This window comes from Desmodus rotundus, chromosome 12 (genome assembly GCF_022682495.2).
Source record: "Desmodus rotundus isolate HL8 chromosome 12, HLdesRot8A.1, whole genome shotgun sequence".
NCBI classification, from domain to species: Eukaryota; Metazoa; Chordata; class Mammalia; order Chiroptera; family Phyllostomidae; genus Desmodus; species Desmodus rotundus.
The window spans coordinates 47,115,828-47,139,908 of NC_071398.1; the positions used below are offsets into that span (position 1 = coordinate 47,115,828).

The 24,081-nt window shown below is 55.9% G+C and overlaps 1 protein-coding gene across 2 annotated transcripts; it reads left to right on the forward strand.

Moving 5' to 3' along the window:
- Positions 1–5,510: 5,510 nt before the first annotated feature.
- IGLON5 (IgLON family member 5) lies at positions 5,511–23,059 on the forward strand. 2 transcript variants are annotated; one of them, XM_045200347.2, is made up of 8 exons: positions 5,511–5,639; positions 16,649–16,727; positions 17,584–17,816; positions 19,110–19,229; positions 20,521–20,655; positions 20,833–20,953; positions 21,472–21,626; positions 22,887–23,059. In XM_045200347.2, the coding sequence occupies exons 1-8, from the start codon at positions 5,525–5,527 to the stop codon at positions 22,973–22,975; spliced, it is 1,047 nt and encodes a 348-aa protein (XP_045056282.2). In that variant the 5' UTR covers positions 5,511–5,524; the 3' UTR covers positions 22,976–23,059. The 2 variants fall into 2 exon arrangements, with proteins under 2 accessions (XP_045056282.2, XP_053771006.1); XM_053915031.1 differs by lacking the exon at positions 5,511–5,639 and adding an exon at positions 9,584–9,677.
- The last annotated feature ends 1,022 nt before the right edge of the window (positions 23,060–24,081 follow it).

The window sequence follows — 24,081 nt, forward strand, 5'->3', positions numbered from 1 at the left end:
GGCTAGGGAAGATCCAGAGTCTGAGAGAAATGACGGACTCAGGAGAAATACTTGAATACTTGAGTCCTTGTAGGAAGGGAAGGGGAGAAGTTGGAGCAGCCATATCTCCTGGCTTCTGGGGCTGAAAGGTCACAGGTAAGAGCTCAGCCCAAGTCTGAGATAAATGAGGAGACAGGATAAATTCCAGCCCTTCTGAGCTTCCAGAAAGTCTTATTGAAGCTCCTTTTTGCATCATAAGTGAGGAGAAGGCTGGGTTCTGGGGGAAGTGGAGAAGGGAAGTCAGGATGTCTTGCTGACTCCTGGTCCCCATCCCTACAGTTCCTGTCACGCTGTTCTATCACTCTTGCTCCTTGGAGAAGATTCTGAAGTGCAGCTGTTCTTTCTATGGTATCCCGACACCCGCCGTGCATTGGCTCTTGGAAGGTGTTCCTGTGAGTGTGAAAAACATGAGTAACATCCTCCAGGTGACTACCACGATAACTGCCCCCTGGGCCAACAGCACCATCCACCTGCTCGGAAAGCCAGAAACAGTCATGAACCTCCATTGTGAGGCACAGAACCAATATGCAAACCATAGTTCAACTGTCTTCCTGATACCAGGTAAGCATACAGGGCTCTGGTGATTGGGCTAGGATGACAACACCTAGGGACTGTGATGAGGATGGGCACAGGGATGATGGGAAGAATAGTATCTCAGACTTCACAGCAGTAGGGGGGGGAAAAAAAAACACTCTCACTTCTCTCTGATTCCAGATGAGAGTTCAATTCCCAAAGTGTTCCTGAAAGGGCTGATCCAGGGCATTGTGTATGGAGTCATTGTTCCAGCACTATTCTTCTTCTTCCTTGTTCTTTTTGTGTGAGTACCAAGTTAAAGTCCGTCAGCATGCCTTTCCCAAAGCCTACTGTATTTACTTCTGTTCTTTACATCCTTCCTTATAAGTCTTCCAGTTTATTCTACTGTGTCTGCCCTCTTGGTATGGACTCATACCATTAAGTTGCAGTCCTTGTTTTCCAATATTTGCATGTAAGGCTATAAATTCCCCTCTGAGCATAACTTTAGCTGCATCTCACAAATTTTAATATCAAATATTTTATTATCACTTAGTTAAAAAATTTTAAATTTCCATTATGACTTTCTTACCCAAAGGTATTTTCAGACACATCAAATTTTTCTAATAACCCTCATTTCTTTATTTCTAGCTTAAACCCAATACGTGCAGAGAATATAGACTATGATTGATTTTAATTTTTATTTTCTTTGTGGGACAATTTTTATTTGGTTTTTATAAATATTTCATATGGGCTTGAAACTAATGTGTATTCTACATTTGTTGAACTTGGTGATGTGTGTATATATATATAATTGCTTTTAATCAAGTTCATTAATCATGGCGCTTAAATCTTCCCTAGCTGAGTTTTGACTTTTGCTTGGTGAGCCTCTCTCCACTTAATCTCCCATTCCTGTTGCCTTTTCTTACCTGGCTGATGTTTACTCATCTCACAGCTCCTCCATCATGTGCTCCAGGAAACTTTTCCTGGCGCCTGGGCTGGGTGGCCTTTGAGGGCTCCCATAGCCATCTGAGCTTTGTGGTATTCACACTAATATTTTCACTGTAGGTGACTAAGTGTGGCTATTTTTTGTTTGCTGGTATTTACATTTGTTTGTCCCCTTTAATCTGTTTTTTGGTGTCTTTTTTTTATCAATTCTGGAAAATTCTCAACCTTTGTTTCTTCATATATTGTCTCTGCCTTTCCCTTTCCCTATGGGGTTCTCATTAGATTCTTGTCAAACTTTCTTTCCATCTTTTTTCATCTTATCCTGTAGTCTTGAATTTTCCAGGGATGTAGACAAGTAATCAAGTCCTAGGTTAAAGGTATGTACAAGGAAGGTACTAGGGGAACCCTTCCCCTTCAGTGTTTCTATCTGTGGTCAGGGTGCAGCATCAGTACTTCCCAGAAATGCTTCAGCTTTCCCCTAGTCACCCTCTCCAGCATAGTACTCTGTGAGTATTGTAAATGTGTCTCTTTTTTTCACAGCTCTCTTATCTCCCCCCCCCCCCCACTCTCAGGAATAAGGTTTACCTACTTAACAGGAAAAAAGCAACTCCCAACATCCACAGTCATTACCATTGGTGCCAGTGATTCACACCTTGATTCCTCTTCCTGTCTGAGGTTAGTCCCACCTCCTTTACTTGAGAATCCATTTCCTCCACACCCCCTCAATCCTTCCTTCTCTCTCCTAAATTTTCAATCATTCTTTCTTTACTGCTTCTTTTGCTGAAGGAGATAAATATGCCCAAATCTGTCCACCTGAGTCCCACAAGCTCCCTCTATGCACCATCCAACATTTTATTTTGAGAGAATAGCTTACACCCACTTCCCAATTCTCATCCCCCTTACATTCTTCAGTCTGCTGCAATCTCCTCTCCAGCACTATGTCATCAAGTGGCACTGTCTAAAGCAACCAGTTATCCTTATTCTCAAAACCCCATAGCAGATGTTCTCTGTTCCTCTTGTTCATCTTTCGCTGACATTTATGATCTGGGTGGGTGGGGTGAGGCCCTCCTCTCCGGTGGCTTCTTTTTACAGTGAAGGACTTTGCCAAGGCCATCTGCTGAAAGCGATGTGGGTGGGAGCAGGGGTGAGGGATAGGGAATTCAAGAAGAGTGGTGATGGTGTTAGGGGTGGTTGCAATAGCCACGGAGGAGAATAAACAGAATCTGTACACAGACAAGGAAAACAAATGGGGAGAAGCAGCAAAAGTCCAGTCATTACAGGAGCTTATTGTTAATGGCACCAGCTGTCATTGTTCTGGAAAGTTTCTTCCAAGCTGTGGTTGTTGGAAGGTAAAGAGCAGATGGTGGCATTGATCTAGGTTTGGATCTTTGCAGGCAGAGTGTCATGGAAGCCTGACGATGTAGGCAAGGAAGGAGGCACTGACACTGGAGGGAGCGAGCACTTTGAGCGGGTAGCTCTTTACCCAGTGGGGTAGGGAAGGGAGGGAGAGAAACCAAGATAGATGCTGGAGAATATGATGTTGTGGGATTGAAGCTTGAACCTGCGAGATCAAAGAACAGGCACAGGAGATTGGAAAAAGAGCACAAGAAAATGGTATGGAATAAAAAAAGCAGGCAGATCATGAGATGGTGGGATTTAAAATTCCAGAGGTGGAAGAGTTTGAGGAGATAATGGACCCTTGGCAGTCGAGGGAGACAAGCCGCATTAGTCAGGACATTCCCAGTTGGGAGCATCAAGAGCAGAACTCTGCAAGTTCAAGAAAAAAGCAAACAGTTCTGGTTGTCTGTTGCTATGTCACTACCCCCAAACTTGGTGACTGTAAGCAATGATTGTTTTAGTGTTTCTCATAATTTCATGGATCGGGAGTTCAGGTAGGGTCCAGCTGGGTGAGCCTGCTGCTTCCTGTGGCATCCACCTGGCAGTATTGTGAAGTGACTTGGTAGTATTCATCTAGCAGCTGGGCTGGGTGGGACTGGAGGGTTCATAATGCCTTCGCTCACAATGCTGGCATTTTGGTGGGGGTGGGGGCAACCGGTTATAAGGCAGGGCTCAGCTGGACCCCTCTCCCTTTCTGTGTAGGATCAGGGCCTCTCATCTCTTCCAAGGCAGAAGTTGCCAGTTGTCCTCAGGCTAAACCTGCAATTGACCGAACATCACTTCCACCATAGTCTGTCAGTCAGAGCAAGTCATAGACTAACCAAGATCCAAGCGGAGAGGAAATAGACTCTTATCTCTCCAGGCGAGGAGTGCCACGAATCCACAGCCATCTTTAATCTGCCACAGGAACATACTGACCACATGTTAAGTGTAAGACTTAAACCACAGAGACATTTCTCAGAGCTGTGGAGGCTGGAAGTCCAAGATATGAATGTCAGCAGGATTGGTTTCTCCAGAGTCCCCTCCTGGCTTGTAAATGGCCACCCTTGTGCTGCCTCTTTCTATGGTTATCTTTCTGCGCCCCTGGTGTCTCTCCCTCTGGTTATAGGACACCAGTCATATTGGATTGGGGCCCCAGTTAACAGCCTCCATTTAACGTAATCATCCCTCAGAAGGCCCTATGTCCCTGAGTACACTTGACCCTTGAACAACACATGTTTGAACTGTGTGGGTCCACTTATAAGCAGCCTTTTGATTGACCCACATGGTTCAAACCCTCATTGTTCAAGGGCCAACTGTCGCATGGAGTAGGGCCCATCCATACGACCCCATTTAACCTTAATTTCCTCTTTGAAGGGCCCACCTCCAAATTGTTACATTCAGAAGTGCTGGGTGTTGGAACTCCAACACAGGAATTTGAGGGGAGGGGCACAATTCGGCCCATCTCAGGGAGTATCCGTGCTTTAGGTGTGACTGGATGCAGGCACGCAAACGATGTCCGCCAGAGTATTTCCCCATCTCCGGCTCTGCGGCTGCAGCGTTGACTTGGTCTCTGGATGTTCCCTCCACCTAGTGGGCAAGGTGGCCCGCAGGAGCCCCAAGTTCACAGCCTTCTATCTTGCCAACGAGCCAAAAGAGAACTTGTCTTTCTCTCTGGTCTATATATCCATCCCAGAGGTAACTCTGATGGTCCCTGCTTGAGTCTCAGGCCCGTCCTGGACCAATGGCCATGTGCAGGTGGGCCAGGTACTTTGATGAGCCGGCTAGCCTCAGTCTGCACATCCTGCCTTGTCCGTTCCCGTGGAAACCACAAGAACATCTCCTCCCCATAGTTCCTCCTCACTTCTTGCGCCTCCTGACCCACCCTGGTTCTTCCCCATGTGGCTCTGCAGGCATGGCTGCCCCCTCTTCGGGGAACTTGGAATATAAACTGTCTTTTCAATGGCGGTTGTCTCCTGATCTGTTGGCTTCCCCATAGCCGCATACAAATAAAATCCCAGGTACACGTGGAAACAGCTCTGGAAGAGCCAGACTGGGCAAAGCAGGGGGACCCCTGGGCAGGCCTGCAGTTGCCAGGGCAATAGAGGAAGGTTCTGTAATCACCGGCATGCCCACAGAACAACACGCTGCACAGCTGTGAAGATGCAGGGAGCTCTCCATGCACTCATACGCACACATATACCAGAAATGGTAGAAGAAATAAGAAAGGTACCAAAAAAGATTTTCCCAAGGAAAACACTTGCTATTCATACTGAGACACAAGAAGGCTGGGGGGGAAAGCAGAGGAAAGGCACAGTCATGAAGGGCCACCAGGCTGGAGGGCTGAGACTTTGTCATGGGAGCCATGGGAAGGAAGACTGTGGGCAAGGGAGGGGCAGGGTCAGCTCTGGGGTAGGAGGGCAGGAAAGAGGCTGGGAAGAGGGTCCAGGCCAAAAGGTAGGTATCTGTACCCTCATTTGATAAAGGGAGGAAAGGGCGGGTCACAGAACCCGCAAATGCAGGGAAACTCAGTCTTCTGACCTCCAGCCCCAGGGCTCTGTCTGGTAACAGGAAGCAGGGGTGAGGAACTGGTCACAGCATTAACCACGAAGTTCACTGCCTTAGAATGAAGATGCTTAAGTGGTGGGCGATGCGTCAGATCCCCAAGGACGAAGAGGCCCTGATCCTCGAGAAACCAGTGCTGCCGGAGGAGCCAGAGACATCCAAGGAGACTGAAGCTAAAACTTCACCAGTCTCGGTTGGAGGTAAGTCCCTGGGACTGTGGGAGCCCAGGTGGCCTACCAGCCAGGCTGCTGCACCACCCAGGCCACCAGGGGCACTCTTGCAAAACAAAGGACTCCCAGGAACCCCTGGACCCTCCAACCCAGAGCCCCAGGGCTGGAACCCAGAGGGTATAAGCTTGGGGCGAGCTCTCCAGCTCATTCCAATGCATGACCCCCAGCACAGAGAACCAGGGCTGGGCCTTAGCCTCTGTACGGTTCTTCAAACTGAGCTCCCCTTCCAGCAGCCCAGCCCCAGGCCCAGGCCCTGTTCCACAGAGTAGGCCACTCGGTCCAGGCAGCCATGGCTCTGCCAGGAAAGGATAGCACAGACTGGGAAGGGAGGGTTATTAGTCTGCTCAGGCTTCAGGAACAAAGTACCACGGACTGGGTGGCCTAAACAATGGAAAGGTGTTTTTGTTTTTTGGGTTTTTTTCATGATTCTGGAAGCTAGAAGGCTGAGATTAAGGTGTCAGTGGGGCTGGTACCTTCTGAGGCCTCTCCCCTTGGCCTGCAGGTGGCACTGTGGTCCTCGAAGTGTGTGTCTGGGTCCCAATCTCCTCTTGTAAGGACTTCAGTCCGATTGGCTGAGGGCCCACCCTAATGACCTCATTTTACCTTAATTGTCTCTCCAAAGGCCCTGTCTCTGGATACAGTCACATGCTGAGGTCCTGGGGTTAGGGATTCACCATAGGAATTTGGGGCAGGAGGTGGGGTAGGGAGGGACACAACTCAGCCCATACCAGAGGCTTCTGGGAGCTAGCTGGATCCCAGCATTTGTGGGAGGCCCCCAGAGGGGAAGGGACTTGCCTGGGGCCGAGAAACGTTGAGATCCGGTTGTCCCTCAGTCTAAGGCGAGAAAGGAGGCTCCAGGATGGATGGTGACCAGCTTGTGGTTCGCAGACGTGTAGATTCGCCCTCCAGTAGGACCTGTGCAGACCTGCAGAGCGGGACAGCGACTCCATCTCAGACCACGATGAGAGGCCACTGCCAGGCACTTACCATTCACCTGGCAGGCATCCCCCCAGGCCACCGTGGGCTGGCCTCTGTCACCCACATCCTGCTCCCTGTGAATACCGAGGCCCAGGAGCACCAGGAAATGGACTATTGCTGTTGCAGTTGCCAGGGGGGACACTTTGAACCCAGAATGACAGTGACCCTCCTACAGCCTCGGGGACACCACCAATCAAATCCAGCCTCTGCATTCTACAGTGAAAGAAACTGAGACCCGTAGAAAGGAAGGGTGGATGTGAGGGTGATCTGGCTGCCACATCTGTCACCCCATTGATCGCCAGGGTTTATTCAGCTGATCTGGCTGGCTAGGCGGGTGTCCCCTTCCTCCCTCACCGATCCATGTGTCCCTCCCGAAGCTGTGCACTCGGTAGAAGAGGATGACCTTCCCAACTAGAGGAGAGGACCGGTCTTCGGTCAAGGGTATATGAGTAGCTGCGCTCCCCTGCTAGAACCTCCAAACAAGCTCTCAAGGTCCATAGAAAGGAAGGGGCTGAAATACTAAAAAAAAAAAAAAAAAAAAAAGGACTTCTGTCTTTAGGGACACTGGGGCTCCTGAGACCCCATCCTCCTCACTCAGCTTTGCAAACAGGGAAACTGAGGCTCACAATGCCTCAGGCCACGCAGCAAGACTGTGCCCTGCTCAGGACCTCTGAATCCTAGGTCCTTGGTCATCTTCTCCTGACCCTATGCGACTCTAGTGCCGGGGCTGTAAACTCAGAACTCCACAGGGCCAGGCAGGTAACAAAATGAGTGCAGGAGGCCTGGTGAGTCCATCTGGAGAGTAGGCACCCCACCTGAACAGGGCACCCAGCGGCAGCGAACTCCGCTCCTACTCTTCCAACCTTTCTCCCAACCTCCCCCCACCCCCCCACCTGCACCCCCCCCAACCCGCCTTTGCCCTGCCACCCACCTCCCAGCAGGAACAGGTCTCTATTGCCAGATCTGACTTTTTTTTTTTTTAAAGGAGAATCCAGAGATTCGGGTTTCAGTGTAAAATCTCTGGATTCAAACATGTTAATAATTAAAACCCTGTTGTTAAAAGCAGTGTGGATCCCAGAGAAGCTTCTCATTTGCAAATCTGATTAGAAGCGCAGATACGGAAGGGACACCCTCTCTCCAAACCCACGTCCTGCCAAAAGGAGGTGTCTTTATTCAGAATGCAAACCTCTTGCCAAGTGCAAATGGAATCCCCAGATCCTGGGCAGAGGCTTGGGTGTGGAAGGGCAAGGAAGTTACCTAGGTGGAGAAGGATGTTCCAGGTGCCACACAGCCCCCCCCCCCCAATAACCCCGCTGCTCTAGCAAAGCTTACATTCTGGAAGTGGGACGTGAAGGAGAGATATGATTGAAAATAAGTGAACATGCGAAATAAGGGAATAATAAAGACTAGGGAGAAGACAAAACAGGTGTGACCAAAATACTGTCTTGGAAGTGGGGTTTCCTTTGCAGAGCCCAATCAACAAAGGCTTGTTAAAGAGGAGACCTAAACGCTAAGAAAGAGGCTTGTGCCAATCTGGTGGGGAGAGAATTGCCCAAGAGGGAACAGCCCTGGGGCTGGAATAAGTTTGGCCTGTTCAAGGAAGAGAAAGGAAGGCGGAGCAGCTGGAGCTCAGTGTCTGAGGCAGGGCAGTGCTCAGGGGCTGTTGATGGAAGGTGGTCGAGGCGGGGAGACCAGGGCTTTGGCTGCTGTAGCCAGAGCAGCCCTACAGGGGCAGATGGTGGCAGCTCAGAGCAAGGTAGGGGGAGGGGTAGAGGACATAGCTGAGGTCTGTTTAGGAGGCAGAGCCAGCTCCTCTTGCAGACAGATTGGAAGGGAGTGGGGGTGGGGGGGAGGGGTGTGGATTGAGGATGGATATGCTTTTGAGGTAAGACAGCCCCCATGGGGCAGCTTTAAAAGTTCCTGCCTCCAGCCGCCCCAGACGTGGAGCAGGCTCGGAGCCTGTTCTCTTGCCTCAGAGGCCTGTGTGAGGGACAGAGACAGGGACAGGGACAGGGACCCTTCACCTGGTGGACCAAGAAGGACTGTGCCTAGTAAATGGATGCATGGTGGGGCCAAGTAGAAAGAAGGAACCGCCAGTGGCCTGGGTACTGGGCAGGGTCTTTTGGAGGTGGTTCCACCTTACAGGGGAGGACGCTGAGGTTCTGGGAAGAGAAGTGACTTGTCCAAGGTCACAGAGCCAAACCCGTGGAAGAATGGGGGCAGGGGGGGGGTTGCACCTAAGCCTTGAACTACCAGCTCCTCCCCACTCCCAACCCCAAGATTGGGTCCCCCAGTGCCTCCCCATTCCCTTGTCATCCTGGGGCTGAGGGTTGGGATGGAAGGAAGAAGAAAATTTCACCCCTAGAATCAGTGTTATTCATGGAAGTAGATAAACTGAACTGTGACCCACAGGAAAAGGATGCCGCGGGGCCTGGACCCCTGGGTCGAAGAGGGAGGACCAGGGGGCCCGGTCCCCTGGGTCCGAGGGAGTGGGGACCGGGGGCCTGGACCCCTGGGTCCGAGGGAGGACGACATTGGGACTGAAGCAGGAGGGAGGTGGGATTCAGGAGAAGTGTCCCCGACCTGGGGTTGCGGGGATCGAGGGGGGCGGACCCAGGACGCCGGGGGCGGGCGGGGGTAGGGCCGGGCCGCAGTAACAAAGGCCTCTCCCTCCCACAAGCAACCCCCCTCGGCCCCGCCTCCCCAGCCCCCCGCCTGCCCTGATTGGCCGGTCTTCCTGCCCGTCAGCGCCGCCCCCCTCCCTGGGTCTGCAGCAGCTCCGGCCGCCTCGTCGCGCCCCCCCAGCCCCTTCCCCCCGCCCCCGCCGCCCCCCCGGGCCGGTGCAGCCGCTGGCGGGGTCCCCCTCCCCCTCCCCCTCTCCCCCCAGGACCTGCGCGCCCCGGGACGGCCCCCCCTTCCCCCTCCCCCTTCGCGCCGCCACCGCCGCCGCGATGCCCCCCCCTGCACCCGGGGCCCGGCTCCGGCTCCTCGCCGCCGCCGCCCTGGCTGGCCTGGCCGTCATCAGCCGAGGTACCGCAGCGCCGGGGGCGGGGGCTCGGCCGGGACGCCGGGGTCCCTGGCAGGGACAGAGGACGGGAGGGGGCTGCATCCGCGGACGGGGAAGGGGAGGCCCCCGGACACGAGGTCTGGGCCCGGGGGCGGGGGATGCATCCTCGGTCGGGCATGGGGTCCTCGGACGAGTGGGTGCGTGGCCGGGGGCTGGTTCGCGCCCCGGGCCCGAGCCTGGGCCTGGAGGCGGAGGTCTGCTCCTCCGGGTCAACCAGGGAGAGGGTCGCGGACCCCCAGCCCTGTTCTGGGGTCGGGAGTGTGCGGCTCCGGACCGGGGAGGGGGACCCGACGCTGAAGGAAGGGTCCCCGGGCAGAATCTCTGAGCTGAGTTGGGGTGTAGAGGTAGGGGGATGCCCCCTCGGGGGTCGTCTCTCTGCATGGAGAGGGTCTCTGAGGGGGGTCCCGGCCTGAGGGCCGGGGTGGGTGTTTGTGTGGGCAAAAGTGGGGGCATGGCGTCTTCCCCTGGTCAGTATGGGGAGGGGGCAGGGGTGTCTAGAGACCTCAGTCCCAGGGCCAGGAAAAGAAGCTTGAGCTTGGGCGGGGGAGGGTCTGGTCTGTCAGCCAGGAAGAGGCTGAAATTCCCCAGCTGGGTCACATAGGTTGGGACAAAGTGTTGGTATTTGGAGAGTTGCAGTTATGTGGGGGAAAGGGGCTCCAGAAAGTTGGGGTGCTGAGCTGGGGATTCAGATGTGGGGAGCTCTGGCTGAATGCCTGGGTTCCCTGGGGCTGGACTGGAGCTTGGGCGCCGGGCAGATTGAGACGGAAGGAAAGGGCTGACACAGGGTCAAAGGGTGAACAGCCTCCCAGTGGGGGAGGGGGCTGCGGGGTTGTCTACGGAGCCGGGAGGGGAGAGTGGAAAATGGGGGGCTTAAGGGGTGCACGGGGAAATCTCTTTATTCAGGATGTGTAGCTGGACCTTGTGTTTTCCCAGCGGGGGGTTGCAGCACCGATGGTCCAAGAGATGCCCCCTCAGGAGGGGAGAGGCGAGCAAGGACGCAGGAGACCGGGAACAGTGTTAATTCAGTGCTTCTGGAGGATTCCCCCAGGCCCTGCCTCCAAACAAGGGTCACAGAGTCAGGGACACACAGTCGGGGACAAGCTAGAGCCCCCACCAGTCTGAGTGAGGCAGCTGCTGTTTCACCGCCTCCCGCCCACACACACCAGGTCCGGGTCCGGCACAGCCTCATAAACACCGACACTGAGTCCAACTGGGAGCGCACCTGCAGCCGCCCACAGTCACCCCACCGCGGCTCCCCCAGTCAAGTCAGCGGTCAGCCAGCACCCTCAGGAGGCAGGCCAGGCCCCCAGCGGGTCCGGACGCCAGTCCCCTCCTGAAGTGCACACCATCTGAGCTCTCCCTCCCCTGGCCTGTCTGACTCAATGTCTGACTTTCTGACTACTCGCCTGAGTCTCGCTGTCTCTGTCACTTGTCTCTTTTGTGTCTCTCTAGGCGTCTCAGCCACTTCCAGAGGCTCCCTGGCTCTGGGTGACATTCCTTGTGTCTGTCTCAGGGTCTCTGTCTCTCCATCCCTGCTGGTCTCAGCACAATTTCAAATCTGTCCCTCCCTGCCTCTGGAGACGCTTTGCGTTGTCACACCACGTGTGTCTCTCTGTCCCTTCCTGGCTCTCTCACACCAGCCTTGGTCCTCATTTACTTGTGGGAATTCACCAACACCTCTCATTTTTCTCCCCGTCCTTTCCTTGTCCCCAGCCTTCTCCCTTCACCTCCCCCTACACGCTCTCTCCCTTTACGCCCAAGATAACTTCCCACTTTCCAGTTTTCAGGACCCCAGACATCCTGGTGTGTGCACATCCTGGGCTGGGAGCTTAGTGGAGCCAGGAGGTGGCCCATGACCTAGGCTGAGTGCTTCCCCACCTGTGGGCCTCAACTTCCCCCTTCTGAACACTGCAGCGGGGGAGAGGGGCCTGGTGATCCGGGACAGAAGCAGAAAGTAGAAAGGCAGTCAGTCGCACCTGCCCACCCCCCTGCTGACAGCCGGGGCTCCCTGAGAAAAAGCTGATGGGAGGAGGTACACAAAATTGCATCTTCTCTCTGCTGTTTTCCAAATAGGGGGAGGAATTTCTGAAAGTTACCAATCCCGTATAGCGCAGCCGGCCCGGCCCCTCCCCAACCTGCTCTGCTTGTGCAGCCTCTCTCTCTCAGACAAAGTAAGGCGCCCAGAGTGCCACGTCGGGAAGGGGTTGGTTTTTCCTAAGATAGAAACCAAATAAATCCATTTCTCTGCAATTGGCTTTTTCTTCTACCTCTCTGGCATCCCTAGATATTGTTCTATCTCTGATATATATACATATATATATTTAATTTAATTAATTTATTTATTCCCTCTCCCCCCCCCCCACGGGAAAGTTCCTGAGTGCACTGGCTGGTGCTGAGGCCTTGTCGGACGGAGAGAGCAGGGTGGACCCAGGCATTTGAACCAGGGTCCACCCGCCTTGTCTGGACTGTGGTCTGGGCTCATCCGTTCCCCTTGCACACACTTACCCAGCACAGTGTCTATTCCGGACACTGTGGGGTCTGCACAGCGCAGCCGGATGACGTCACTGCCCTCACCGAGCTTAGATCCCAGTGGGACGGAGAGAGTGAGCAAAAAACTGAAACAAAATCTAAAAACAAGCCAGCAAGTAAATAGGTAATTTCAGAGAGTGATGGGCAACGAGAAGAAAATTAGGGACGAGCTGGCCGTGCGGGCTCAGGTGGTGGAGGGAGCCCTCTCTGAGCAGCCGAGAGTGCATGCAGTTCAGACAGAAGGAGGTGGAGAGGTCAGCCTTCCAAAGACCCTGAGGGAATAGCAGAGGCAAAGGCCCTGCGGTGAGAACCAGCGGGAATTTCCAGGGCTCTTGGCACAGGTGATTCAGACTCTGGGCAACTGTGATGCAAAGACCCCTGGACTTCCAAAGTCAGTAATTTCTAGAAAGAGGGGTCAGGGGCTCTCCTGTGGCAGCCAGGCCAGGCCCCACCGCACTCACTGCTCCTCCCCTCCCGACATGTCTCCTCGCCCCCTCAGGCCAGCCACACTTCTGCAGCTTAATCACACACACTTAATCACCACTGACCCTGGACAGGCTGGCACCTGCCCCATAATTACCCCACCGTGAGGCTGTGGACAGGCATTTAACCGGCAGGCCTTGTAGTGAACTTGAATGACCTCTTTTCATCACCCTTCTGCAACCTGAAGAAGGAGGCACAATGATCATTGCCATTTAGAGGTGGGGAAACTGAGTCTCGGGGAGGTGAAATAAGTCTGTGCAACACAGAGGCAGAGCGGAGATTTGAACCTGGGCAGCCTGGCTCCCTACCCAGTCCATTCCTTTAGGCTCCTGCTTATGCTGGCGTCAGAGCAAACGCTGATGGGGCATCTGAAGGATCACCAACTCGGGGGTGGGTGCTGGGCACAGAGCAACTTATGACCCAGATGTGCTCTGCCCTTCCCCAGCCCCACCCCCACCCTCCCCCCTGGGGAGACTGACCTTAAACCAGGGATAGCGATAGATGCTTCCTAAAAAAAGAAGGTGCTATTCTGAACAGCTAGCATTTATTGGGCCCTTTCTGCATGCTAAGCACTGAGCTAAACATTTTGCTGGCGTGTTCCCGTGGAATCCCCACAAAAACCCTCAGAGGGAAGAATTCTCTTTTTTTCTCTCTTTTACACATCAGGGAGCTGAGATCCACATCGTTCAGGGGCAGGGGAGTCACCCAGCCAGGAAATGATGGGGCAGAAATTTCATTTCCCAGCTCAGGCTCCGCAGGGTTTTCTCATCCAGTCTGTAGACACCATCTATTCCCCCTATGAACACTTCCCGGCTCTGAGATAAGCCCAGCTCCTGGGAACACAGCCAAGATTTGGGCCCTTGGGGAGTTCTGGGGAAGGTGGGGACACTGTCACAGCTGAGTCAACGTATACCCATTAGAGAGAGTGGAACCTTCCACTCTCGAACAGTCAGGGAGGTCCTCCTGGAGGAGGGGGCTTTTGAGTTTGGGTCTTGAAGAATGAGTAGGAGTTCAAAGGCTGGAGAAGCATGTGAAAGGCATCTGTTTATATTCACTCATTCGACAAATATTTCCCAAGGCCTTCCAGAGCCAAACCCTAGGCTGGAAGATGCCCGGGACACAGACCTGAGTCAGACCCAGGCTCTGCCCCCAAGAAATTTGGGAATGCCCTCAGCCAGGCCCAGAGCTGGGCATGCTGGGAACACAGAGATGGTCTGCCCCAGGTCCTGCCTTGGAGGTGCAGGTTTGGGAGGCAGTTGACCCTGATCTAAGGTGCCCTGGGCTGATAGACACCACCTCTCCCTGGAGAGGCCCTGCTACACGAGAGCCCTGAAGAAGAAGCGCTTGACGGGAAACTATGACACAGAGGGATGGACAGCGCTGGGCCCCACATGCACCAGGGGAGACGAGGCAGGAGAGATACCAGAGCCCCAGACACCAGGCAGTGGGACTCTGTCTTGGTGGTAGCAAGAAGACACAGGAGGGGTCGGGCAGTTCTGTGTGTTGGAAAGACCCCTCTGGCGAGGCATTTTTCTGTATTCCTCCCTGCTGGGACATTTGGTTAGGGCCTTGGATGCGGTTGTGGGGTCCACTTCTCACCCCACCGGCTTGGTTTGTGGGCCCAGCTCCCATGGTGGCTCCTGGCTGGGGGCAGGGGCTGAGCCCAGGAGCGCTGGGTTCCTCGATGGTTGGGCAGCACCTCGGACAGCTCCCTCCTCATCCCAGGCTGGGTTCCCCTCCTTTCAGCTGAGGCAGAAGCTGTCCTGGGTGGAAGGGGGTTTGTTTGGCCCCCTAAGAGGCATTTAGCAATGACTGGAGGTATTTTGGTTGTCACCCCGGTGCGGTGGGAGGAGCTGCTGGCATCTGGAGGGTCAAGGCCAGGGGTGCTGCCGCACATCCTCCACCTCACAGGACGCCCCACCACGAAGAATGCTCCAGCCCCACACACCAGAGGTGCCAAGGTGGAGAAGCCATGGCCCAGGATCGGTGTGACCGGGAGTATGACAGCTCCTGTGGGGCGTCTGTGTGTGACCTGATTGTAGGTGACAGCGTGACTGTGCTCCCGATTCTTGGCTCACAGCAGCCCCTTTGTATTTCAGAGGCTGTGACGGTGTCGCTGGGATTGCACAGGCTGTAGCTTCAGGCATGAAATTCCAGAGTCGGGGTGGGGACGAGTCTGGCCCTCAGGCTAGATGGGTGTGTGTGTGTGGGGGGGGGGGGGGGGTGTGTGTGTGTGTGTGAGAGAGAGAGAGAGAGAGAAGACAGTCCCCTGCGTAGGGCTGTGCCTGTGTACAGGCTTCGCACCTGTGTGTAGGAGGCTGTTGGTGTCAGTGTGACTATGTTGTACTGTACGTGGTGGGGTGACTCAGTGTGTGATGCTGCTTAGCCTGGGGCTGTCCCTTCTGCCTGACAGTGACAACAGGAGTGCTCCTCTCCTCAGAGAGACTTGTCTTTTCTAAGTGACCTTCTGCTGGGTGGGTGTCTCAGGCTGTATTGTTACCCTGAGTGGGTGTGGGCCTGTCCCTGTGAGCAGGGCCCGTCGCTATGCATGTGACTGAGTGTGGGACTGTTTCCTGGCCTGGCGCTGGCTCTGTGTGTCCTCTCTGGGCCCTGGTGGCTGTGTGTGTGTGTGTCCATCTCCTGGCTGTTCCCTGCTGTTACCAGGGATGTGAGTGGCCCTGTCTACTCTGAACAGCTGGGGAGAGCCAGCCCCCTTCCTGCATCCAGAAGTGACCGGATGAGGCCAGGGTGAGGGGCTGCCCACCACACTGGCTCAGCCCCAGGCCAGTCCTGAGGGGTTGCTGATGGAGAGGGCCCTCGGGAGTCATTGGGGCAGCACGGGCAATTAATTCATCAGATTAATTAGCTCCTCAACCAGGGCAGGGCAAGGCCCTCCCTCCCTAGGCGTCCAAGGTCATCCGGCCTCCTCCTCTCCCCAGCCTGGTGCATCTCCATCCGGCCGCCTCGACTTGCTCAGCCCCCACTCCCTGGCTCCAGTCCAGCCCGCTGGCCACAGTCCACGGAGAGATGAATGGGTGGGGGTGGGGGCCCTGCCAGGCAATGGGGCCTTGGAGCTGCGCTGGAGTGTGCGGGCAGGCGTGGGCCTGTGCCCGCCCGCAAGAGCGTGCCTGGGTGAGCATGGGCCCACGGGTGCATCTGTGTGGACACGTATGTCTGCCAAGGTCTGTGTGTGGCTGTGCACCATGCCTAAGGGTGTGTTTGTGGTATATGTGTGTCTGGTACACATACAAGTGTGTGGTATGTGCCTGCGCCTGTGTGCCATGCGCACATGCATGGGTGTTGAGTGCACGCAGCCGGCTCTGTGTGTCTTTCCGTGTATCCCTGAATTAGTGTGTGCACATGTGTGTGTCCGCATGTGCTGGCTGCATATGTACACACTTCTGTGTGTCCGTGTACTCGTGTGCCTGAATGTGTGCCCATGTCCATCTGCATATGTGTGTGGCCACATGTTTGTTGTGTGCGTGTTCCCATGTGTATGTTTCTACGCATTCTTGAATCTGTGTGCCTTCGCTGTGCACGTGTGTGAGTGCATGCATGTATGAGCACACACCTGTGTGCATATGTCTCTGTACACAGTGGGTCTGTGTGTGAACGCGTGTTTGGTGTACATGCATCTTTCATATGTGTGTGTGCTGTAGTTGGGGTGTGGGCTCAGCGTCTCTGCAGGTGTGTAAGTGTGTGTGGCCCAGTCTGTCTGAGTGAGTGTGGGCTTGGGGGAGGACACATCCGTGTTGTGCGTGTCTTCTCTGAGTGTGTCTGCCATGTGTGCTTCTGGAAACACCAATGAACGTGCGTGTGGGTGGTTGTGGAGACTGTCTGTCTGCGAGGGCGTGTGTCTGTGTGCACACGTGTGTGCACACGTGCAGTTTCCGCCGTGCTGAGCCGGCCCTCCCGTCCGCAGGGCTGCTGTCCCAGAGCCTGGAGTTCAGCTCCCCCGCCGACAACTACACAGTGTGTGAAGGCGACAATGCCACCCTCAGGTACGGGGACTCGGAAGATCTCCCTGGGACTGCAGTCCTGCCCCCTCGCCGTCCCGAGGGAAAACAACCCTGGCCTGGGGTGCAGCCCAGCACCTCCCTGCCAGGAGAGGCCACTAGGGTCACGGACTCTGGGCCTCAGAGTCCCCGTTTGTCAAATGGCTGAAGGATCGGTAACCCCTGTGTTGGTCGGTGTGGGGATTCAAGGGTCTGTACGCACACCCCGAGCTGGCAGAGCGTGGCACACCGTGGCTGCTTGCGAATGCGAGCCAGGGTTGTCGATTCCCCAGACCTCTGCCTCTGCCCTATCTGGGTCCCTGTCCCCCTCTCTCTGGGTCCCTATCTCCCTCTCTCTGGGTCCCTGTCCCCCTCTCTCTGAGTTCCTGTCCCCCTCTCTCTGGGTCCCCGTCTCCCTCTCTTGGTCTGTGTCCCCCTCTCTCTGGGTCCCTATCTCCCTCTCTCTGAGTTCCTGTCCCCCTCTCTCTGAGTTCCTGCCCCCCTCTCTCTGGGTCCCCATCTCCCTCTCTCTGGGTCTGTGTCCCTCATCTTTATGTGTCTCTGTCCCTCTCCCAGAGGGCCTGTCTTCCTCTTTTGAGATCCCTGGCACACGACAATAACTCCATAACCATCAGCTACCATTCCAGGTGCACTTGAGCTCGCAGCTTTCCCCTCTCTGGGGCTCAGTTTGCCCACCTGTAAAGTGGGCACGGTCACCCCTCAGGGCTGCAGTGGAACCTGGAGGTGTAGTGGCACAACCCCCCCCCCCCACTTCCCCAAGCCCCTGTGATGGGAGAGCCTGGAGGGCCAGGCTGGGGTGAAGGAGAGAAGGAAGAGCCTCCTCCCCTCGTCCTTCCTGCAGCTGCTTCATCGACGAGCACGTGACACGCGTGGCCTGGCTGAACCGCTCCAACATCCTGTACGCGGGCAACGACCGCTGGACCAGTGACCCGCGGGTGCGGCTGCTCATCAACACGCCTGAGGAGTTCTCCATCCTCATCACCCAGGTGGGGCTGGGCGACGAGGGCCTCTACACCTGCTCCTTCCAGACCCCCCACCAGCCGTATACCACTCAGGTCTACCTCATCGTGCATGGTGAGCCCGAGGCCACAGGGGCAGGGATGGGGGCAGAGGTGGTGAGGGAGGGCATGGGGGGAGGGGCACAGTCCCAGGGTACACCCACGTGGAAAGCAGACACTGCCCTGCCCTTCTGATCTCAGCTAAGAAAAGGAAGGGACAGTCACACAGGCAGCAACTTCAGTGTCATAGCTTCAAAGACAGGAGAGCTATGGAGTAAGGGGAAGGTGTACTCACAGGAAGACCACATTCATTGGCTCAGCCCCATTTATTAAGCACCTACTATGTGCCGGCATTGCTCCAGGCACTGGGGATAGAGAAGCTGATCAAGCTGTCCCTACTCCTTTGGAGGTGACCTTCCAAGGAGAGGCAGCTTCCCAGACACTGTCTGAGCTGAGACCTTCAGCAGGGTGCAGAGCTGATACCAGAGCAGGAACAGCACGTGCAGGGGTCCGGGGAGAGAACGAGTCAGGTGTGCAGAGGCAAGTCCTGCACAGCAGGATGCATCAGAATTCGTGTCGGGAGAGAGGGAGCTGGGGAGATCCACAGACAGGGCAGGAGGAAGAGAGAGGGATGAGGCTGTCTCAGAAATGAGCTGGAGGGAGGGAGGGAACCCAGACACAGGGACAGCCCAGTGGGGCCAGGACAAGCCCGACTCAAAAGCCAGAGTGCCTGGGTTCCAACCTCGGCACCACCACCTGCTGAGGAGCCCTGAGCTGGGAAGGTGGGCTCAGATTCCCCCTCATGTCATCAGATCTAAGACATCCTCTATTGGGAGGGACCCCTTTATTGTATGTTCTGCTGGAAAAGAAAAAGAACCTGCCAATCAGACTCTGGCAGCCGGATTATAGACATGGTCACGTGGGGTAAAAAAACACCCACGTGTGTTAGGATGGATGAACATAGCCACATCTACCCCAGAGGGTGGCAGTGAGGGTTTAATTAGTTAATTTTTGTAAAACACTTTTACCACCCAGCAAGCACCATGTGCATACTTGTTAAATAAGTTAATCTTCAAATAATAATGACAAATAAAAATAGAGATGGGGAGAGAGAAATTAAGAACAGAAGACAGAAAAACCAAGGAAGGATGAAGGCAGATAGAGAGAGACTGAGAAAGAGTGAGGAAGACTGAAGTTAGACAAGAATCCAGACCTAGAGGCAAGGGAGAAACACAGAGAAAACTTACAGAAAGACAAGGAATGTCAGGCGGACACCCAGGTCCGAGGGAGGAGGGGCTGGGGCCCTGGACCCCTGGGTTCCGGGAGCCCATATACAGCCTCTCTCTGACCTCTCTCCCCTTCCCTGCAGTCCCCGCCCGTATTGTGAACATCTCCTCACCTGTGACAGTGAATGAGGGGGGCAACGTGAACCTGCTTTGTCTGGCTGTGGGGCGGCCGGAGCCCACAGTCACCTGGAGGCAGCTCCGAGGTGAGAACCTCACCCCTGGCCCAAGCCCTTTATTCTACTCCACAATGTGGGCCCCCCGTTTCCCCATATTCCTAGCTAGATTCCCAGAGCTCCCCTTTGCCCTATTCCTGATCCCCTTACCCCAGTAATAGCTCCATTTTCCCCCTCCCACCCCAATCCCATTATTGCACCACCAGACCTCAGATCCTTACAGTCGTCACCACTTGGTGTCCCAGGCCTGGACCGCTTCCCCCAGATCACCCCTTAGAGCCCAGCCCCGCCCCCTGTCCCTACCCCCAATATCCAGCATCTTCCCCACCAGCCCCAGGATTCTCCTGGGCTCAGATCCATGGCCTGAGCCAGGTTACAGCCAGGGGCCCCGCCCACATTCCCACCTCCTGGTCACATCACTTACACCTCTGCTGGAGGCTCCAGCCCAGCAGTTCTCAAAAGTGCAGTCTCCAGAATAGCAGCAATAGGGAACTTGCCAGACATCACATTCCTGGCCCCCCCACCCCACCCAAGACTGGATGACTAGAAATCACCCTCCTGCCACACCACCACTATCACCACGTTTGAACAAGCCCTTAGGCGATTTGGATGGTCCTGCTGAGAACCACTGCTCTGGGCTACCCCCAAACGCAGTGCAAAGGGGCCCAAACGTGACTTCCTAGATCGCGACACCTCCCACTGTCCCTTTACCTGCATCTTCACCACCCCTTCCCAGATCCCTATCACAAGGTCTCAGATCCCTCGTCCTCCCCCACTGGGTCATCTGAACCCCACAATCCTGGTCTGAGACCCTGGCTTCCCAGATGCCCTAAGTCCCAAAGGGTCTTCTGAGCCCAAATCTGTCGTAGACCCTACCTATCCGGATTATCGATCCTGATCACTAGACCCAGATTCTCTGAACCCCGAGAGCTAGATCCCAGAACTCAGGGCCCTCCCTCCTTGGGTTTGTATTTCCTGGATCTTTCTGAGCCCCAAGATCCAGGAGTTCTCCCCATGGGATCCTCTGAGCCCCATGATCTGAGTCATAGACTCCCAGATCCCTTGACCTCCTGTGCCCCCAAATTCTAGGACCCTTCCCACTGGGTTCTAGTTACTTAGCCCAGATCCTCACTCCCTGCCCCACTCCTAGCGGGAGATTCCAGCCCCTGTCACCCAAAGCCCTTCCTATCTCCCCCCCGGCCCCGGGCACTCCAGGCCCTGTGGTGCCCGCCCCGCTGATGTGTGTCCGTGTTGTGCCCGTGTTGTCCCGTGTTAAGTGTTTGTGTCCGGCCCCACCCCCTCCCCTTCCCAACCTCCACAGACGGCTTCACCTCTGAGGGCGAGATCCTGGAGATTTCGGACATCCAGCGGGGTCAGGCTGGAGAATATGAATGCGTGACTCACAATGGGGTCAACTCAGCACCAGACAGCCGCCGCGTGCTGGTCACAGTCAACTGTGAGTCCCTGCAGTGGGCACGAAAGGGGGGTGGGCCCTGGGTCCCTGGGCAAAAAGGGTGTGCAGGAGGAGAGGGCAGGGGGTTTGGACTCCTGGGAAGGAGGGAGGAGGGAGCTGGGGGCAGGACCCCTCAGGCCTACCTGGCTGGGAGAACTGGCTGACTTTCGCTGTCACCAGATCCGCCGACCATCACGGATGTGACCAGCGCCCGCACGGCCCTGGGCCGGGCCGCCCTCCTGCGCTGCGAAGCCATGGCTGTGCCCCCAGCGGACTTCCAGTGGTACAAGGATGACAGACTGTGAGGACAGCACCTGCGGGTTGGGGGAGGGTGGGGGAGGGGTGCGTGGGCCCGGAAGGTGGCACAGTCCTAGGTTCCGAGAATGGGGTGGGGTTCCAGCTTTTAGGTGATGGGGTCCGCGGGGGACCCAGAGCGAAATTGTGGGGACTTGACTGGAAGCTTGGGCCCCACTGTGATGCATGTGGAGTTCGATCTCCTCGGGCTATTCAGGGAGATGGTCAGGGGTCGATGCTGAGCATCTGGTGGGGAAGCTTTAGGAGACGGTTGGGACCGGGGTCCAGCAGGGCCTGGGAGCCCCTAGAGACTGAGGGCTCACCCTGGAGAGTCCATGTCCCTGAGGGGCAGGGGTGCCTGGAGAGGGGTGTCAGCGGGGATGGCCCGGGATCCGTGGGGGCTAGACCCCGAAGCTGGGAGTGTGTGCATTGGGAGGGGGGTCTCTGGGGGAATTGCGGGGTCGATGGCCTGGGCTCAGCGCCCCGAGGGGTCACAGCCCGGTCCCTGACCCGGATCCCCGGCAGGCTGAGCAGCGGCACGGCCGAGGGCCTGAAGGTGCAGACGGAGCGCACCCGCTCGATGCTACTCTTTGCCAACGTGAGCGCCCGGCATTACGGCAACTACACGTGTCGCGCGGCCAATCGGCTCGGAACGTCCAGCGCCTCCATGCGGCTCCTGCGTGCGTCCGTGTGCTGGTCGGCGGGAGGGGCGGGGCCTGAGCGGCAGGGTCGGGGTGGTGAGAGTGGGCGGGGCCTGGTGGGTGGAGACGCTGGGACTGCCCCTTGACTCACCCAGAATTTAGGAAATAGGACCTGCGACTCAAATAAGGCTGAACAAAAAGCCGATCCTTTCAGGGTGTCGATTCACTGAGTGCCCACTAAGGGCTGGGCGTTGGGCGCTGGGGACGCAGCAGTGCACGAGAGACAGGTCTAGGGGCTCTCAATAAACAAGTAGACATAGAAATAAAATGAAAAGCAAATACGTATCTACATAAGCTAGCAAAAAATACTAGGATTGGAGACAGATAAGCTCATCAGAGAAAGCTTCCTGAGCGGGTGGCGGGGCCGGGGCAGTACCATTTGAACTGAGATCAGAGTGGCAAGAAGCAGCCAGCCCTGCCCAGGTTTGCGGGAAGAGCACTGCAGGCAGAAGGAACAGCGAATGCAAAGGCTCTGCCGGAGGCCAGCATGGCCCGAACAGAGTGACCAGGGGACCTGAGGTTGTAGAGGAAGGGAGAGCCAGGGTTTCCTGGGCCATGATAAAGATTCTGGATTTTGTTCTACTGCAGGCCGAAGGCCACTGGAGGTTATTAAGTGGGGGAGTGACATGTGGTTGATGCTTCTCAGAAGAATCTCTCTGCTATTTGAAGGATGAGCTGGGGGTGGGAGTGGCAAAATGGAGGCAAGAAGACCAGAGTGGAGGCTTGGGGAGGTGGGATGGGGGCGGCACTAAGTGTCTACCAGGGAGACGTTTTGAAGGTGGAGGGAAGAGGAAAGTGGAGACCCGGTGATTCCAGAGCTGGGTGGATGAGGATGTGGCGCTGAAGAACTGAAATGGAGAAATAGTGGGGGTGGGGCAGGGCAGTAGCCTGTCTGGGAAACAAAAGTCAAGAATGCAGTTTTGGACGTGCTGACTGGAAGATGCTCAGTGGCAGTGCTGGATGGAAGGAAACTCTAAGACAGAAAGACAACGAGAGCCCCAGGCTGATGAAAAATCAGCAGAGATCTGAGAAAAACAAGGAAATAAGAGAGAGAGTCAAATACTTCGCAAAATGCTGAGACTCAAAAACCAGAATAGCAGGCACACAGAGGGAAAGGCTCAGGGCAGCCCTTGGAAAAGCAGCCCCATATGAGACCAGTGCAGAGACAGGCACCTGGGAGAGACACACACAGGTCTCCTACTCCCAGGCCTTGTCCCGTGACCCTCTCTCTTTCTTCAGGCCCAGGATCCCTGGAGAACTCAGCCCCGAGGCCCCCGGGGCCCCTGACCCTCCTCTCTGCCCTGGGCTGGCTGTGGTGGAGGATGTAGGAAGAACGCAGCGCAGCTCGCCTCCCCCTGCGGGGGGCTTGAGTCCGAGAGCAAGAGAAAAGGGGGGAGCATTCGGCATGGGTCTCCAAGGGGCAGAAGAGCTCTCGGCCACCGAGGAAGAAGAGAGGAGAAGGAAGAGGAAGAGGAGGAAGAAAGATCTTTAGAGAACCCATCACTGTGAGGGATAACGCAAAATTATGCATCTTTCTACAGCCATTCTCGCCACTGTTCACGTTTCCGATTGTGACCCACCCCCGCCACCCCCACCCCTCTCCTAGCTCAGGCTGTCAACTGGACCGCATGTGTGTAGTGGGTGTATGTGTGTGTGAGCCTGCACGTGTGTGTATGTGTGTCGGGGGGGAGTGGGTGGGCAGGGAAGAGGGCTCAAGATCTTCCCTCCCCAACACCCCCACATCCACTGCCCCAACCCTGCTGCCTCTCTCCTAGGGCTGGAGGTAGGTATGGGGGCTTCACGGTAGAAACTATGAGGGGAGGTTTTCCCAGGCTCCTATGTTCCCAATATATGCACGCAGCACACTGCCCCCTGCCCTTCCTGCTGAAAAGGTGTTTCCTGGGCAGGTTGGGAGTGGGAGGGGTGTGGCACTCACCTGTCAAGCTATCATTCAGCCTTTGCGAGTCCGTGGGGGATCGCCACCTGGGCTCTGGGTCTCCCTGCTGTCAACCACCAACTGCCTGTCTGTAGCCAGAGGCCCCATCACTGGCTCAGCGGCCTGAGACCTTCCCACTTTTCTTGTCCCCTCCACTCCCTCCCCTGGACTTTCTGGCCCCTTCCTGGGCCAATCGGTGCTTCCATCCAACTGTCAGGCTGGTGTCTATGGTCACCTGTCTGTCTCAGTGCTTCGCCCTACCCAAGCCCCACTCCCTTTGGCCACCTGCAGTACCAACCAGCTGCCCTCAGCGTCCCTGCAGCCGGCCCATGCCTGTGGGTTTGCTGGTCTACTATTCCCTAGCCTCTCCACCAACTGTACCTCCCGAAGGCTGACCTGACTGCTCCCCCACACACACACACCAGCGACTGACCAGCAATAGCCCCCTGGCTCCAGCTGACCAGCTGTCGTTCCCCCAAAGGGTGGCCACCTGTTGTC